At 31.7% G+C, this 17,754-nt stretch overlaps 2 protein-coding genes across 3 annotated transcripts; one reads left to right on the top strand and one right to left on the bottom strand.

The window, feature by feature from the left end:
* The first annotated feature begins 1,154 nt into the window (after positions 1-1,154).
* Positions 1,155-6,352, top strand: LOC140447252 (trans-1,2-dihydrobenzene-1,2-diol dehydrogenase-like). 2 transcript variants are annotated; one of them, XM_072539804.1, is made up of 4 exons: positions 1,155-1,488; positions 3,765-3,950; positions 5,008-5,281; positions 5,822-6,352. In XM_072539804.1, the coding sequence occupies exons 1-4, from the start codon at positions 1,177-1,179 to the stop codon at positions 6,115-6,117; spliced, it is 1,068 nt and encodes a 355-aa protein (XP_072395905.1). In that variant the 5' UTR covers positions 1,155-1,176; the 3' UTR covers positions 6,118-6,352. The 2 variants fall into 2 exon arrangements, with proteins under 2 accessions (XP_072395905.1, XP_072395906.1); XM_072539805.1 differs by lacking the exon at positions 1,155-1,488 and adding an exon at positions 2,038-2,484.
* Positions 6,353-9,739: 3,387 nt separating this feature from the next.
* On the bottom strand, positions 9,740-13,933 carry LOC140448314 (queuosine 5'-phosphate N-glycosylase/hydrolase). The gene is made up of 3 exons (XM_072541402.1): positions 13,485-13,933; positions 10,513-10,843; positions 9,740-10,131 (listed from the first exon to the last, which is right to left on the bottom strand). The coding sequence occupies exons 1-3, from the start codon at positions 13,800-13,802 to the stop codon at positions 9,785-9,787; spliced, it is 996 nt and encodes a 331-aa protein (XP_072397503.1). The 5' UTR covers positions 13,803-13,933; the 3' UTR covers positions 9,740-9,784.
* Between the last annotated feature and the right edge of the window lie 3,821 nt (positions 13,934-17,754).

Here is a 17,754-nt window from a genome sequence, read left to right as displayed (position 1 = left end):
TAGAATAAATGATTGAATAAATTAAGATATATTATAGTAAAAAACATTAATTAGTAGCGATTTTAAATTACAAATCTTTAAGTTTATTTAATAATAAAAATAACTGAAATATTTTACTAAACTAAAGGTAGGTATGTTCAGCCCGAAACAATTATTGTATGTGGAATTGGTGTAATAGTTACAGACGTGGTCTATTGACAAGAAGATTGGGGTCCAATTCACACCAAGGATAAAATTTTTGTTTTACTCAATCAAAAAATAATAGAAAATATGATACATGTAACAAGTTTTCGAAAAACTCATTATTTACAATTTATACTTATTCCAATGTTATAAAATAGATATACAAAATAATTCAAATTCAATTCCAGTTTTACAGTCTTCAGTGTGAATGCAAAATAATCCGGTGAAGACTGTTTAATGTCAAATCCATCACTAAATTCTCAATGTTAATATCAATTCCTCTGTACAGGTAATGATTTTCAAAACAATTGACAACATTGGAATGGATGCACGCGAACAGCTGCCTGCTTTACAGCTAACCAAATCATCAAGCCTTCAAGCCATCAAATAATAATAACATATCGAGAAGTGTTTTTGCACGGTAAACAGAAACTTTTTATTGAAAAAACAATTGGCCAATACTCAGTTTAGGGCACTCTACATAACCAAGCTTTTATATGACATTTAACATACACTTAAATGGTGTCAGAGTTGCCAAGTCTCCAGTTTTTTTATACTCTTACATAATATTATAAAAATGCATTGAAATTATATAAAAAAATCATAATTTTAATTAAATTAAAGATAATAATTAAATGCATATACAATAAAATAAAATATAGAGCTTCTCATAATACAAATTATAATTTCGTAAAAGTAACTTATATTTTAAACTTTCATATACATTTTACAAAAAAAAATATGGCAAGTTTTATACTTATTCAAAATTTGTAGCTTCTCATAACACAAATTATTATTTCGTAAAAATAACTCTACATCTCTAACATTCATATACATATTTTAAATAAATACGGCAACACTGTGACGCGGTGCCTTGAGGAAAATATATTTGGTTATGTAGAGGCACAGTTTAACCACAAAGTTTTCTTTTTTTATGGTAGAGGTAGAGTGCCGAGTGCCCTAAACTGAGTATTGCCCAAACAATTCCTGAAAATGGTTTTAACGGTCGAGGAAAAAGTGCAAATTGTTGTCTGGCATGTGAATGGATTATCAGACAACATGATTAGACAACAATTTGTAAATATGTTTCCAAATAGGCCGGCTCTAGCACGATCAACAATTCAGTCTATTATACGTAATTTTTTTACTTATGGATCCGTGTTCCCTCCAAGAGGAGTTCGAACACGAAGGGGGGTAAATCCAGATTTGGAACTAAGGGACATTTTGATTTGTACAAGTATTGAGCAAAATCCTACCCAATCAACATCTCGTCTCGGAGAACAATATGGAATTTCAAGATTTAGAGTAGGTAAAATTTTGAAATACAAAAAGATAAAGCTTTTAAAATGTACATTTTTATTATATTATTTTGTGGATTCTGCAATTTTATACCTTATATAAAACTAATGAATTAATGTTTGTTTCGTTTGATATTAATTACAATTATTAGAAATTTTTTTGTCAATTGTCCTTTGATAGGTTAGCGGATAGATTTGGCAATAGATCACAACCCTCAAACCACCAGTTGCCACATTGAAACAGATGTCTTTTACTTAATTATTGATACTGACATTTTACTATTTACTTTTCAACACTGTTTTAAAACTATTTACTTTTTCTTTTTTTAGTAATTGTTAAGTATTCGTTTTTAAATATCTTATTGCTTTTGACTACATATGTTTCATTTGAAATGTAAATTTCAACACTGCCAAACACCAATATTTCATTCTGTCACAACCTATTTGAGGCTTGATTTGAGGCTATCTTCACTGGGACCGAATGTAAAAAACGTCCATCTTTGAAATACAAGTTGTCAAACGTCATTATATAAGTGAAAATAACCGGTAGCGGGTATGCCGCGAACGCGATCGCGAACCTTCAATTTTCAATTAGATTCAAAGTGAATGCAAATATTAAGTGTTTTGTTTACAAGTTGTAGGTGAATAGATTAAAATATTAATAATTTATTATATCAGTTATTGAATTGGTTTCTATCGCAGTTCCATTAATATTTTCGTGATTAAAGGTTTAAAATCATAGTATTTAATAATGTTATTAAAATGGGGAATTGCTGCAGCTGGTAAAATATCTAATGATTTTGTCTCAGCCTTAAAGGCCTTACCATTATCTGACCATAAGGTTGTAGCAATTGCGAGTAGGTCACAAAGTAATTCAGACAAATTCGCTAAAACTCATGGTATTCCTAATGCTTATGAAGGTTATGATAAATTGGCCAAAGATGAAAATGTGAACATAGTTTATGTAGGGGTGTTAAATCCACAACATTATGAAGTAGTAAAAGTAAGTATTTAAATGGGTTGTGTAATATTGCATCTATTTAAGTTATTCTTCACATTTTATGTAGTATGAATAATATGATGTGTGTTGCAGGATCTTACTTGATAATGTTCTACTGAATAAGAATTTAATTTGGTGCATACCAACCACTGCCTGTTTTACTAGAGTTCTCAGACTGTGGACTGACAATGTTAATTTTTTTGTTATTTGCTGTTTGTTTTCATCCATGTATCTGTATAACTTTCTATAGGTTTATGAAGTTCAGATATTTCTGTTCCTATATGTTTCTTAGTAGAGAAATATATATGTATCTTAATATTATCATTTGAAGTTAGCAGAAACCCAACCAAACCCTAAGACTTCTGTGACTCGATTCCAGTGCCAAGAATATACAGGCAAGTCAATGATCAATTTTTTACCAACCATTTGTTAAATATCGTACAGACAATTTACTTATCGAAATTATATTACAGATTGTAATTACATTGGGAGTTAAAAAAAATTTCAGGCAGCTCTATGTATAGATGAAAGTGAATAATTTGTTTATTATAAGTTATGTGTTATAGGTGATGATCTGATTCTTACACTATCATCAAGGTGTGTCCATCCATAGTAGATCTGGGCATTTTACAAGTTTCTCAAAATAATGTTTTAATATATGTTATAGCATCTTTATTTTATGGTCTACAAAAATTAATAAACGCAAACTAAAAGTGTCTTTTTATTCATCAACTATATTATTTCAATCTTATTAACAACTGAGCTAATATGTTGTTCCATTCTTACAACTATAAAAATGATTTCAATATTACTTATACTTTCAAATTTACCGAATTCGTCAATGATATAATGTCTTATATAAAAAATATATTGTTTCCATCCATGCAAATTCAAAATTTTTTAATGATTCCAGGAGAAATAGTCAAAAATGAGTTAGATTTTTTTAGAGTATATATGGACAAATTCAATATCTTATTTGGATAAAACTAAGAACAATTAGGTGCTAATATTACAACATACCACTACCACATAGAATAGTTAATTCAATGTCCTGTAGGTCACAGCCCCAGCTATCCTCAACACAATAAATACAAGACAAATTAAAAGAATATGCTCCTTTTACTCCTACCATTAAACCATCCAAAGAATAGGGACATTTACATAGTTTGAAAATTGTGTTGTTAGTCGTGAGTTTGAAAATATATTGATCATCCACAGATATGTTGTTATAAGTTAGTATATCTATTGTCAGTGGTATATTATTATTTTTCATTTAATTTTAGTTAATGTTGGAAAATGGGAAGCATGTACTCTGTGAAAAACCATTTACCATGAATGAAAAGCAAACCAAAAAGTTGCTAGATATCTCTAAAGAAAAGAACTTGTTTTTAATGGAAGCAGTATGGTCTAGATGTTTTCCAGCATATGATAAAATGATAGAAGTTATTAAATCTGGAGAGATTGGAGAGGTATGTTTTTAAAAGAGTTTCTATTTTTTTTTTCATGTAAATAAAAGATTACAATAAACTGTCTATAGTAAAATTTTAGTTAAGATAACAACCTTTTAATATATTAATATATAGAATCCATCAAGAATGGGGGCAAGACACTGATCCGCAAAATACAAGAACTTTTTAATTTATGCTTATAGTTTATAAATTTTCACGAAGGATGATAAAACATTTAAAAGGTCTTTAAATTGGGCAACATACCAATTAATGTGAAGTCGAAAGTCTTCAATCAGTGTATTCTTCCATAAACGACCTATGGTGTAGAAACACTGTCTCTAAAAAAAACTAAGAATAACACAAAGAAAGATGGAGCATTCAATGATAGTAGTAACAAGGAAAGACAAGATCAGAAATGAAAACCTATGAAACAGATCCAGACTTAACGATGCTGTGGAGAGAGCTTGCAGAATGAAATGGAGATGAGCTGGACATGTGGCAAGGATAAACTATGTAAGGTGAACAGACAAGTTAACCAAATGGAGGCCAAGAACATAAACAAAACATATTAATATAACCTACATAATATATCATGAGAGTCATCACAAAAAATTGAAAGAAAAACCTAAACCATGGAAAGATTATTCACAAGATTAACAACATCACCAAGAGATATTTATCTTCTTTTTGATAATTGCAGATAGCCCTGATTGAATGTTCAATCATGTTACACCCTATGGATTGCAGTAACACTACTAGTATATATATATATATATATATATATATATATATATATATATATATATATATATCAATTATTGTACAAGTAAATTGAAAAGCTGATAATCAGGGAGAAAGACTAAAAATATTTTTTCCTAGAACTTAATATTTTACTTTAATGTAAATTTTTATATCAAAATATGTATTAAATTTAACAAATATAAATTTCTTTACTACTTTGGGTATAAAATAAACCTACAGGAAGCTAATCAATGACATTATGGTTATATTAAATTCAATATTTATTGTTTCTATTACAATAACTACAGTCAATACCTATATAACTCTGACATTTTAGGTAGTACAAGTAACTGTAGAATTTGGGGTACCTATTAGTCATGTTGACCGTGTCAAAAACAAAGATCTAGGTGGAGGAGTTATTCTAGATCTTGGTGTGTACATTCTACAGTTTCAACAGTATGTATTCAATGGTTTGAAGCCAACCAAAATTGTAGCTAGTGGACATCTAAACGAAGAGGGTATTGATAGTTCTGTTGCAGCTATTTTGACTTTTCCTGAAGGGAAAACAGCTGTACTTTCTGCATCTTCATTTACGAAACTTGCCTGTGAAGGTAAGTTTTTCTTGTAGAATAAGTTAATTACATTATCATCAGTAGGTATTGTCCAAATATAATAAGCTATTGAGGAAAACCTTGAACCTATATTAAAAGGAGTGGATTTCTAGTAGTTAGGAACTAGGTTTTGATTTGATTTGCCATTAAGAATTATAAGCCCTTTATTATTTGCAATATGTACTCAATATAAGGTTGATTAGTTAATCAAGGACAATAAGTATAGGAAGTTTTGCATATTTTGTTGTGGAATCTTAGAGGATAGATTAACTGCGGCTCATTATAGCTATTCAGAGTAGCAGGTAGTAAATACACTGCAATGTATTACAATTTAACATATAGATAGAAGGAATTTAAAGAAGAAAACTATAAAATAGAAATTGTAAATGAAACAAACTCCTGATATCTTTGAACCTTTTTGTACTCAATAGTAATTTCATAATGTGTTAAATTCATAAAAAATTAAAAACTACACTATTCTCTCAATGTTGTTAACATAATTTTCTTGTGTAATTTTTAAATACCTTATTTTTTATGCAGGTGTGGTGTACGGTACCAAAGGATGCATTAAGATGCCTACGTTTTGGTGTCCCACAACCCTAGATGTGAACGGTGTAGTCTTGGAATTTCCTTTGATTAAAAATGAAGGAGAGTTCAATTATCTCAACAGTGCTGGTTTGGCGTATGAAGCGGAAGAGGCAAGGCAATGTATAATGAAAAACAAAATAGAAAGTCCCAAAATTACCCATGACAACACCTTGGAATTAGCACAGCTGATGGACAAATTGAGAGCAGAATTGGGAGTAGTGTTTCCTGCAGATGGGGAATCTTACTAACGTTTTTGATATTGTTACAGTGCATACCTCTTATTCAATTTACTTTACTTGATTTCACCATGCTTTATCATGGTGTTCTAAAATCTTCATTGATAAATAGATAGATAATTTTAACAACTGTTAAATATACCTTTTGTGCCTTATTGTACATTTTAAGTATCCAATACTTATTTTATATATAAATATTGTTATTTTGTTGTTAATTTTTGATTATATTAAACACTATTTTTGATAACTGTTTTTTTACCATCCATCTTTTTATCATATCCTTTTACCATGCCAAATAATTTTCACTCATCGTTTATATAATTTTTTTTAATTCAGTTTAGGATGCTGTTTATATATAAAAGCATTTACGCATTGTTGATAGACAACCGTCATTAGACATCAGTCGTTTGGATCACGGACAAATCTTCCTTAATACTATATTCACAAACTGGTGGTCTTAATGCTGCAACGTTGTTGGAAAGTAATAACAAAATATGTTAAAAATATTTTAATTTTTGTTATTCTGAAATTATAAATAATACTTCAAAAATGTTATTTCAAGTTCTGAATGTTCATTGTTCCACTTTTGACTTCCAACTTCAAAGAAATACTACTGCATTGCGCCAAATGTATGCAACTGACAGTGCATAAAGTTTGTTTCGCAGTTAAGGAGACTGTAAGTAGGAGTGGAAACTCAATTCATCATCATTTGTGTACCTTTCCAGCATTCATTATTTGTGTACCATACAAGATTTCTAAATAGCTTCTATGTAGAAATCTTGCTACAAATACAATAGAGTCTTATAGACTTATTTATTATCTAATTCATGTTTTTTTTTATTAGACATTAATTTATTAGTTGATTAGTGCCATTGCCAGTGATAATATGTTTTATACTATAAGTTAACGCCTAAACTAATTTTCGAAACAAAGTTCAGATTTCTGCTTTAATCTGTGCCTTCTAAGAATTGCAAAGCAAAACAGACGTTGATAAAGATGTTATTAGACATGGGGAATCTAAAATTGAATTCCACAACATATCTCCTCAACTAAGCAGAACTCCTTAGCGAATTGGTTTTTGGTACTCATAAAGAGTAAATCGGAATAAAAAGAAAGGACAGATAAGATTTGATTTCACGTATAGTGCATTTGTGTATCCGCTTATACGTATTTTACCCTAAAAGGGGAGCGGCTATTCACAACCGCTATGAACGTGAAAATAATGTCAATGTAACAGGAAAGAATATAACAATACCTTCAACCCGTGTTCACATTCCTCTAAAAGGTTTTCGTGTAAAAGCTTTACTCTCAGTGATTGTTCTCATGTGAGGAAATACTCGCTACCTGTGCCCAATAAAACTGCTTAGGACAACTTCATTTCAAGTCATGTGTCCCTTCAAAACATCAAAAGAAGAAGGCCACGAAATACAAATACGAGGCACGGCCTAACTCTTGTTCTGTTGAGTACACTTTGATTAAGCAAAACACAAAAATTATCAAGGTATGTAAGAAGTTTTTTATGTCAGTGATGATAGTCAAACCTACCAGATTAAGCAACATTATAAAATGTATTCGTAAGGGGGAACATCTAAATGAGAATAGGAGGGGCGACCGCAAATCAGCGAAGACAGCTGGCAAAAAGGCGCGTGTAAGAGATTTCATAAAAAAGTTAAGAGGTAAAGAAACACATTATTCTAGAAATAAATCAAAGCGCATATATTTGGATCAGGACATGAACATCACAAAAGTATGGAGATTGTATAATAATTTACAAGATGAAATCTCGAACAAAGTATCAAAAACGATGTTTCGAAAAAATTTTCAAACCTTTAATATTGGATTTCCCTCCCCGGCGTCTGATGTGTGTAGTTACTGCTACAAAATGAAACATTTCATCAAAACCACAAAGGATCCGGCTAAGAAGGAGTACATGACCAACAAGCGAGTTGTTCCCGCGATTCGTGCATTAGCATTTTATAAGGCTATGAAAAAAGAAGAGTCTGGTTCACTCACTATGTGCTTCGACTTACAGCAGATTCAACCGTTACCAAAATCACCGATTCAAGAAGCATATTACTTTAGACAAATTGGATTGAATTGACGGAAAGATCCCGACATTTTATATGTGGACAGAAGATGAAGCTGGAAAGGGTTCTACTGAGGTCTCTTCAGTTCTTTTGCAACACGTTCAAAGCCTTAATCTACCTGAAAATGTTACATCAATCAGACTTTTTTGTGATGGGTGTGGTGTCAAAATAAACACAATTTCGTTTTGCATACACTTGTGCTCTTTTTGATCAAAACTAAGTCCAAAGTAACAGACATCACAATTACATTTCCGGTGAAAGGACACAGCTTTCTTCCTGCCGACCGAGTGTTTGGACGAGTTAAAAAATTGTTGCGTAAACAGCCAACTATCATCCACAAAGAAACCTACATCGATGTATACAAAGATTGCAAGATTGAGACTAGATTGGAAACTGTTTGACACCAAAAGTCTTTCATCAACAGAAAAAGGCTGCTTTTTGCGTCTGGACGGTATCTCAGACTGCAAGAGAATTTTCATAAAAAGAGAAGTTGTTAATCGAGAAACTAAACTCTTGGTCAGATGCCTAATAAACTTTGTGTTTGAATGTGAGACGGAGGCATGGAAATCTCTTCAAAAGAAAGGTTGGCCTGCTAAAAAATGCGCCTTATTAGAGATAGATGAGTTGCCACTCGGTCACAGCATACCTCCAGCCAAAAAGAAAGATGTTGAGAAGCTTTTAACGTAGATCTTTGGGGAAGAATGGGAGGACGATCAAACACTATATTGGTATCTTCGTATCGTTTCTAACAAAGTCCCTGAAACAGAAGAAGCTGATCATGGTGAAGAAAACTGTGACTGTCTAGAGGAAGTTGTTGGGATGCACGTTTGAGTTTTAAATTTTATACATTTACCTTTTGATTTTATACTCATAAGTCATAAAGGTATTGCTGTTTATATCAAATTTATTGTTTTGTAAGTTCATTTTTTGACCTATACCTATCTAAATGATCAATCAAAATAGGATTAGTCCTCATAGAGTTTATTCAAAAGAAGTGTGGTCCATACCGGTCGATCAAAACGCGTTTAGTCCATTGAATAAACTTATTTTTTATAAAATAAGCACATATTTTACTTTTATATTTATTTTTAGTGTCCAAAACTACCAATCTATCATTAGAAAAAAAATTGTCATAACCACAAACATGGAAAATAATGATATAGTTTTTTTGATTTTCTGAACATTTTTCTAGCTGTAACAAATTCTTTTTTGAACGCCACCTCCTCAACTATACTAAATAAAATAAACTACGCGAATAATACAAATATTTACTACAATATGTTAATTATAACAGAAAATTTTATGAGTTTAGTATTTATAAAAATTTAGTAATTAATAAGCAGAAAAAATTTTCTTAACCCGCGCTATAAGTATTGACTTCTGTCGGTACTTCTCAAGTGCCACGCCCCGTTTTTTATTATTTTTCGTGACTGATTCATCTTCGTAGCACTTAAGTATTTCTTATATTCAATGAGAGAAATGATTTGTAAAAAATTACAGCGACCAACAGTAAAACAACTTTATAAATGTAAATAAAACAACTAAAATTAATTTCTTACTTTATAATTTAAACAAATCGTTAAAAAATAATCTCAATAATAAATACTAAACGTTTTATGGAATGGTAAACCCTTCTCTTCAATTTCTTTTGCATGTTTCCTCCTGAAATCCCATAAAAAGTGGTCAATCAGAATGGAATTAATAGTTTTATTGCTGCTGACTTTCTTGGCCACATATTCCTTTAGAAGTTCCACTGCATGTATAGTACATCCTCTTATTTCGATTTCTTCATCATCTCCATTTTTAAAAATGACATTGTCATCCAAGTAAGCTTGTAGGTCCTCCTGGTATTCTAATGCCCCAAACCAAAGCAATGTTTGTGGAACACGGTAATCTGCAAACGCTGTCATTTCTTCTATATCTTCAAAGTAACCAAGATCTAAAACATGTTTTATCATTAAATTTATTCTCATGAATCCCATTAAACTATATAAGGTACTAGCTGACCCTGCTAGTACCTGATAAATGTTTTGTTAAACTACTAACTGTTTTAAAACAAGATCAAATTAATTAAGTTCTTTAAAAGTTCGAATGAAACAGGAGTTTCAACTTTGTTATATAATATAAAAATATAAAACAAACAAATTGACAGGTAACATAAATATTTTTTCACAATAAATCACAAACTGAATATTCACATATCGAATTTGTCTACTATTAACCTATGTATTCTTTGTATGTCAAAGAAATTTTTAAGATTGTTGTTCACAATAGCCTATTGAATACATCCAGAACAAATATATTGCTTTAAAATACAAACCTTTATTCTCAAAACAAGCCCATATATCCCCAACTAAAATCTGAGCTCGTTTATATAATGATACTCTCTGCCCATTATAATCTGCTTCATCTTTGAAACACTGAAAGTTTTCAACTACTAAATTTAGCAAAGTCTTGGCACTGTGATTGGCTTTCTTTACGACATTTTCAAATGTTCCATCAAATTTTTCGAGAAGCACATTCCCAACTTCATGTAAACATTTTAATCTCTCATCAAACAGCGGGATTTCCACTTTATTGTCACTTTTGAGAATTTCTGCCAACTTTTCCTTAGTAACGGTAGAATAAAATTTTGGATTCAATATATCTATCTGTAAAATAAACAAATTTAGTGTGATTTTAGTAAAATATGCATATTTTTATTTATTAAAATACATGCACATAATAGTAACTTAATGATTAAATAAATAAAACACTATGCCAATTCCAAGCCCAGGGTTTTTCATCGAAGGTAGGAGTGATAACATCGATAAATACACAGGTTGCACACAACAGGAGAAGTGGCCCTTTTAGTATTGGCTGGCAATCACTTAGAAGGAGATTCCAACAAAACAACCCCTAGACTTCAAGGTGGAGCTTTGAGCACAAGACTAAAAACCTAACTCCTGACAAACAAAACTTTATGACAGCCTCGGATTGGAAAGATTAATGGAAACAAGACACAAGTTAATGGATTTATCAAAAAGAAAAATCAATTGTCAAAAACTACTTAGAACATCAACACTTCAAGACAATGCTATATTCTAGAGTGGAGAATAGAGGAGAGGATATGACAACAAGAATTGTCTAAGAACGTAACTGAAACCAGTGGTTATTTAATTCTCTGAAGTGGATAAAAGTAAATGTTTTTTAAATCTGTGGTTAAAGTTCTTCAACTTAAACCTCTATAATATTTACAGCACTACAGGGGAGGCAGATGAAGAAGTAAAAAGTGCCTTCTATAAAAAATTAGAAAAATAAAATATTACAATAGCAAACTATTAGGTTAAAATAGTTTTAGACTTTAATGTGAAAATAGGAAGGGAGGGGATATGTGCAAAGCTGCAATGGATTAAGAGTAATTGACTCTGTGAGAACAGAGTAAAGGTGTTGTGGTGAGGAGTACCTGGATGCCTAGGAAAGACAGTAGAAGATGATGTGGTGCTCACCAGGTAGACTATTTTCTTATTTGAACAGAACACTGAACAGATATTCATACAGACATGCAGAGAAACTGAAATTAATTCAGACCCTGATTTACTGTAAATATAAACAAAAAAGAGCATTACCTCAGAGAAGGGAAGAAAGAAAAACAAGTTTAATATAAAGGTTTGTATTTCATTGACAGTATTTTCATTTTATTTCATTTTGCCAAAAGTAGGCTTTGGGTAAGTACCTATTTATTATAAAAAAAAATCAATTTTGTGCTAGTGCCAAGAAACCAAGGGGAAACACAATATTAAGATAACATAAATGGACACAGGTATGCACAGGAGTCACAAGTTTTAACTATTTCAGTCTGCTACACAGTCAGTAGGAGAACAATGAAGATCTTGTATCTAAGGATGATCTATCCAGTAGTGATGTAGGGAAGAGATATATGGATTTTGTCTAGCTAGGATGAACTGCTGAGAAGGTGGAAGAAAAAAATTCTAATAAAAGTTTATGGAGGTTCACAGAAACCAGGAACTGCAGCTGATATTTGGACAACCAATGCTTGGAGACTGAAGTAAAAAACTGATAAATAAAGTGGTAGTCATACAGAGAGAGTGAGGGAAGTAAGAACCATCAAACCACCAAGAGAGCATCTCTGGGTAGCTCGGTAGAAGGAAAGAATACAAAAATACCCCAACTCAGATAGAAACACAGCATGCAGGAAGATCTAACGAGATTATCAACCTGATAATGGTACCAATGATCCAACAACAGGAAAGAATGCAGGGTGTGAAGCAAGCTGAGGTCCTTTGGGGGGCTGAGCACTACAAAGTACAAGTAAGGAAAGTAAATTAAGGAATATTGTTAAAATGTTGTTTTATTGTTACTTGTGCAAATAGCATTTAATCAAAAACCAAAAGCGAAGAATGGGATAAATATTAAAAATTGTTTAAGTATACATATCATAATTATTGTATGTAATCATGGAGAAAACACAGTGAAATGGTACCTAATCTAACTTATAAGTATAATAAAATAAAATTATTTATGTAAAACATACAGTAAACTTGATTACAGCCCTACACTTCTCTCCTTAGCGTAAAACCATTATATGAATGAATTGATAAAAAACTTGGAAGTTTTGTTTAACAGAAAACTAACTTCTACACAGCATGTATAATCATGGAGAGTATGATTGGTATGCACCATTATACTGTTGTGTGCTCACTTTTCAATCATATATGCATGGATAATATTAATTCAGAAAAGATTCGTTAAATATTTAGCTTTTACATGTAATATTCTATTAAACAATTCTAATTCAAAAACTCTTTTTATGTAGTTCCATAATAGGTAATAAAGTGTTAACCCAATTAGGTAATTTGAATATAAATAACATTGAAAATAGACCAGTATAGTTCCTAGGACTTCATGTAGATGAATGTCTTAATTGGAGAAAACATTGTGATGCACTTGCCACAAAATTAAACCCAGTAACTTTTTTGTTTCGAAATTTAAAACAAGTTTTAACAGAGAAACAATTGATAGTGTTTTATTATGCCCAGGCCGAATCCTGTCTAAGATATGGGATTTGGTTTTGGGGAGCAAGTAGCCATAATAATGAAGTCTTTGTTGCACAAAAAAAGAATAATACAGTCTATTGCTGTGTTCAAGCTCACAAAACTAATTATGATACAAGTACCATCATTGGGAGATTTTAGTAAATAAATATACCATATATTACTGGTGCCAGTAATATACATCAAAATAATTTAACAAGTACTATATAAATATAAGAAATTGAATAAATAAACTCACCCCCTGCTTAACGGCTCGATTTATAGCACCACATAGGGCAAAATAACCTGTTAAACCATTTACAACCCAGCCCTCTTCAAATTTATGGTGCCAAAAACAAAAATTCAATGTATCCACAACAAATATCCAATCAATAGCATGTTTATCAGTCGGTTTGGGATGAACATCTGTTTGACTAAAATTACTTGGAGACAATTTTCCAGATTCAATCTCTTCCACTAAAATGTTACCAAGCTTCTCTATGCCAGAGTCGTTTATCTTAACCATTTGTGCTTTAGAAGCTATTAATTTAGCTGATTCTCTTGGGTTTAAAACCATCTTAATAATAATAAGATCAAGAAGTAGGTAAAACAATTTATTAAGATAGTGTTTGTAAAGAATATACAGGCTTTTTGGTTTGCTTTGGTGTTTGCGTGTTTGTTTACTATAATAATATAGGTTTTAGGTTATGTTTATTTATATCCTTGCCTACACTACTGGCAACCGACTTCACCTGGGTGTGAAAAGAAAACAAAAAAACAGCATTTTTTCTGAAGATTTTGATTTTATTTATTAAATTATCCAAGCCCTTTCAACGCAATCCTTTTTAAAAGGAATTACTGAAAAAAGTTTAATAAACACCATTTTGTAGATTATTTTAAAAGGTACAAAGTGATGTAATATTAAAGTTTTTCAAGCCCTTTGTTTTAAAAAGAGTTGCACTGAAATGACTTGATGGTGCTAAACGCATGCGAATATAACCTTTAAACAATCATGTATCTTTAAAAAAAACATGCTTTTTGTCATGTAATTTGGGAATTTTCAGTCACGAAAAACTCTAAAGTTAGTTTACTACATCACTTAGGAGGAATTGATATGTTAGAGAATAGGGTCGTAATTCCTCAATTGTTAAGACTTGAATGTTTAAAAATTTTTCATGTGCAACATTCTGGTATTGTACGAGCCAAATTACTAATTAGGCCGTATTGTTGGCCAAATCTCAATTAGGTATACCTATAGAAAAATTTATTGCGTCATATGATATCTGCCAGGAAAATCAAAATTTTACCCTAATGATCATATGTCTTGGTCAGAATCACCTCATAATTGTTATAGACTATTTGTTTATTTTATAAAGTTGTTTAACCATATATTTTTGCTCGTGTATGACCAAAAATCGAAATAATTAAATTTCAAATTGATGGACAACAGTACCATTGCCTTAGAAACCATTTCAAAGTTAAAGGAAACCTTTTAAATTTTTGGTCTTCTAGTGGAACTAGTTTCAGATGGAGGTCCACCCTTTAATTCGGTAGAATTTGTTTCTTTTTGTCAGTCAAATGTTATAGCTCCAATAAAATCACCTTCAGGTCACCCACACAGCAATGGCTTTGCTGAAAGAGCTGTTCAAATAGTAAAGAAAGATTTTAAAAAACGCTTTATTTTTGGTAAAAGGGGAAGAGATAACTAAACAACAAATTTTGCTTAAATTACCAAGTTTTCTGTTTGCTTATAGAAATACCCCTTCTACATCAACAAATATGACACCATCTGAAAGTATTTTAAGTATAGTTAAAACCAAGAACCAGATTTGACCGAATCAAACCCTCGGGCCATAGTAAATATGCTAAAGGTGGTTCATAAAATGCAGTAAGAGCTAGAAAATTATTTGAATTAAATAAGCCAGTTTATGTAAAAAATAAGCATACCAATCTTTGGCAAAGGGGTAAGATTATGAAAATATTAAGTGATTGTACTTATTTAGTTTACGTTTGATCTCTTATCAAATCTGTTCATTCAGACTCTTTAAGAAGTGATATGGGCTGTCCAACTTATTCACATACAAACATAGTACCTATTATAAGTAATAATCTCGCCAATTTTAGTGGTCCAGAACAAGACATGTTTAGCAGTATTCCCATTGTTCCGCCAATCTTCACAGTTGACTCCCCAAAAAGTGAGTTAACATCTTAGAGTGGGGAATTTTACACGTGTAAAATTCCCTACTCTAAGGTTAACACCAATATCAGTGCCAAAAAAGTGTTATTTTAAAATCTAACCATACACCCAAAATTGTTTCTCCAAAAGTGACTTTAATGACACTCAAAAAATATCTAGGTTTGGTAGAGTTATAAAACCAACTCGCAGGCTGGATCTTAAATAAAAATAAGGGGAGAAATGTTGTTTGTGTTTTTGTTTGTGTGTGGCGACCAGAAGACGAATTAGTGCAAGCAGACATGTTAACGGCTGGATGCCAAGGACTGGGTTATGTTCATCTTGATAAAATAAAGTTTTTTTTTAATTCAGAGTCTTTTAATTAAAATACACAACATGCGTTTAGTATGTAGGGGAAGTGCGGGAACAGTGTTACAACTTTTTTAATTCGTCACAAAGTTGATGGACATGAATATTTTAAGTTTATTTTTATCATTATATGATAGTATATAGTTTACTTTGTTTTTTGATAAAGTATTATAACATTACAAGAATAAGGTATGAAAGTATAGCATGACTTTGAAAATTTGTCATTTGTAACACTGTACCCTGCGGTAGTGTACAGTGTTACAATGTACATGGAACAGTGTTACAAGGCATAAAAAACATGAGAAAGGAGAAATTAAATAAATAAATGATTAGGAAAAGATGTATTGTTAATTAAAACTATGAACATAAGGCCTAAATGTCAAAATTATCAAGATATTCAACATAGAGAAAAAGTAAATTTGATAAAACCTATTCAAGTGAATTTTTAAATTTTGTTAAATCGATAATAAAAACCAGCATCTCAGATGTCCGGTTTGTTCCACCTGCAGCAACTGGTGGTGGCAATTTGTGTATAATATATTCCTTACGAAAAGTGTAGGATTGTTCAGTTTTTACAAATTTAAACAGAGGTTTAATTCTCTTTATGTAGACAATCACATATTCTTCCTCCAGTTCCTCCTCGACTAAACCCACCGAAAAAATATTACTTTTAGGCTCCCCTTCAGCAACAAGCACATAATCGCCAACTGAAACTGATGAATAATCCATTTCCATTTCTTCGCCTTCCAAATTGTTACTAGCATTACTTTCAGCATAAGGAACTTCGCTTTCTGATTCCTCAGAACTCTCGGCATCTTTTTTCTCCTTAATGATTTTTTTCTTTACAGCCTTCGCTTTCTTTCTACTTCGTTCCAATAATTCATTTACTAATTCGTCCTTAATAGGAGTGTCTGTTAGCACCATGGATTTTCCTTTTTTCCTTCCTGTGATGTTTGTTTTCCTTGGTGGGGCTTTTGGAAAGGGTCTAACGAGTTCAGGTGAAATTAAAGTTGTTTGTTTGACCAATACACTTGACATAGAGGGTCTTTCTTCTTGTTGGTGCTGTATATTCCTAGGAGGGGTAGATAAAGGTATTACAATGCGAGGTGAAGGCGAAAGAGTTGAAGTGGAAGGACTAGTTAGAGACTTTGAAACTATAGTCTCATGATTCGAATCTGTTACATGTAATGTATGCTCATATGCTACGTCACAAGGAACTTGTGCCGAGGTAGAAGGCTTAGGTTGATCTCTGTTTGAAGTCTGCAATGAAGTTGCTGTAGCCAGAGAGCGGTCTATCACACTGGATGACAAAAAGTCATCGTCTGTAAATATATTTCGATTTAAAGGCCATATGCCTGTCGAAGAAAACCCATTGACTATGTTTGAGATAGAGAATGCTTTAGGAAATGCTTTACCAAATAGAGCAGCAACATCATAGATGGAAATGACTTTTCCAGGGTTGCAGATCATCCAGTCGTTGCAAGCAGAATTATAATTTAATTTTAAGCTTTTATAAACAGTTTTGTCAAGAGGTTGAAGTTTCGCACTTGTATGTGGTGGCAACTTAACCATAATTATCCCGCTTTGTTTTGCAAATTCCAAAGAGCCAATTGTGATATGCGATTCGTGATTGTCAAAAATTAGTATCACGGGGTTTTCTTTTGAACACTTAACATGTCTTTGGAAATGAATTAGAACCTCAACAAAAATTTCCCCGTTCATCCAACCGCTCTTTGTTGCAATGCCACTTGAGCCTGCAGGGGCACCAAATAACATTTGATTTTTGAAATGTACCCTTGAGAAAACTAAAAATGGTGGAACAGTGTTTCCAACAGCATTGATAATACAACAAGCGGTAATCAGCACTCCTCTCTCGCCTGATGTTACCTGGCCAACTTGTTTTTGTCCTTTAGCAGACAGCACATTCGGTGGATTATGTACCGTGGTGATTGCAGTTTCATCCAAATTATATATCAAATCGGGGGAT

This window comes from Diabrotica undecimpunctata, chromosome 8 (genome assembly GCF_040954645.1).
Source record: "Diabrotica undecimpunctata isolate CICGRU chromosome 8, icDiaUnde3, whole genome shotgun sequence".
Classification (NCBI taxonomy): Eukaryota; Metazoa; Arthropoda; class Insecta; order Coleoptera; family Chrysomelidae; genus Diabrotica; species Diabrotica undecimpunctata.
Note: the sequence above shows the minus strand (reverse complement) of the source record. Positions and strands in the feature narration are given on the sequence as shown.

Coding starts and splice junctions, on each gene's coding strand:
- LOC140448314 (XM_072541402.1), bottom strand. CDS start 13,802: ATGGTTTTAAACCCAAGAGAATCAGCTAAATTAATAGCTTCTAAAGCA. Junction 10,844..13,484: donor ATCGAGCCGTTAAGCAGGGG/GTGAGTTTATTT, acceptor TTTATTTTACAG/ATAGATATATTGAATCCAAA. Junction 10,132..10,512: donor GGCTTGTTTTGAGAATAAAG/GTTTGTATTTTA, acceptor AACATGTTTTAG/ATCTTGGTTACTTTGAAGAT.
- LOC140447252 (XM_072539804.1), top strand. CDS start 1,177: ATGGTTTTAACGGTCGAGGAAAAAGTGCAAATTGTTGTCTGGCATGTG. Junction 1,489..3,764: donor ATGGAATTTCAAGATTTAGA/GTAGGTAAAATT, acceptor ATTTAATTTTAG/TTAATGTTGGAAAATGGGAA. Junction 3,951..5,007: donor AATCTGGAGAGATTGGAGAG/GTATGTTTTTAA, acceptor CTGACATTTTAG/GTAGTACAAGTAACTGTAGA.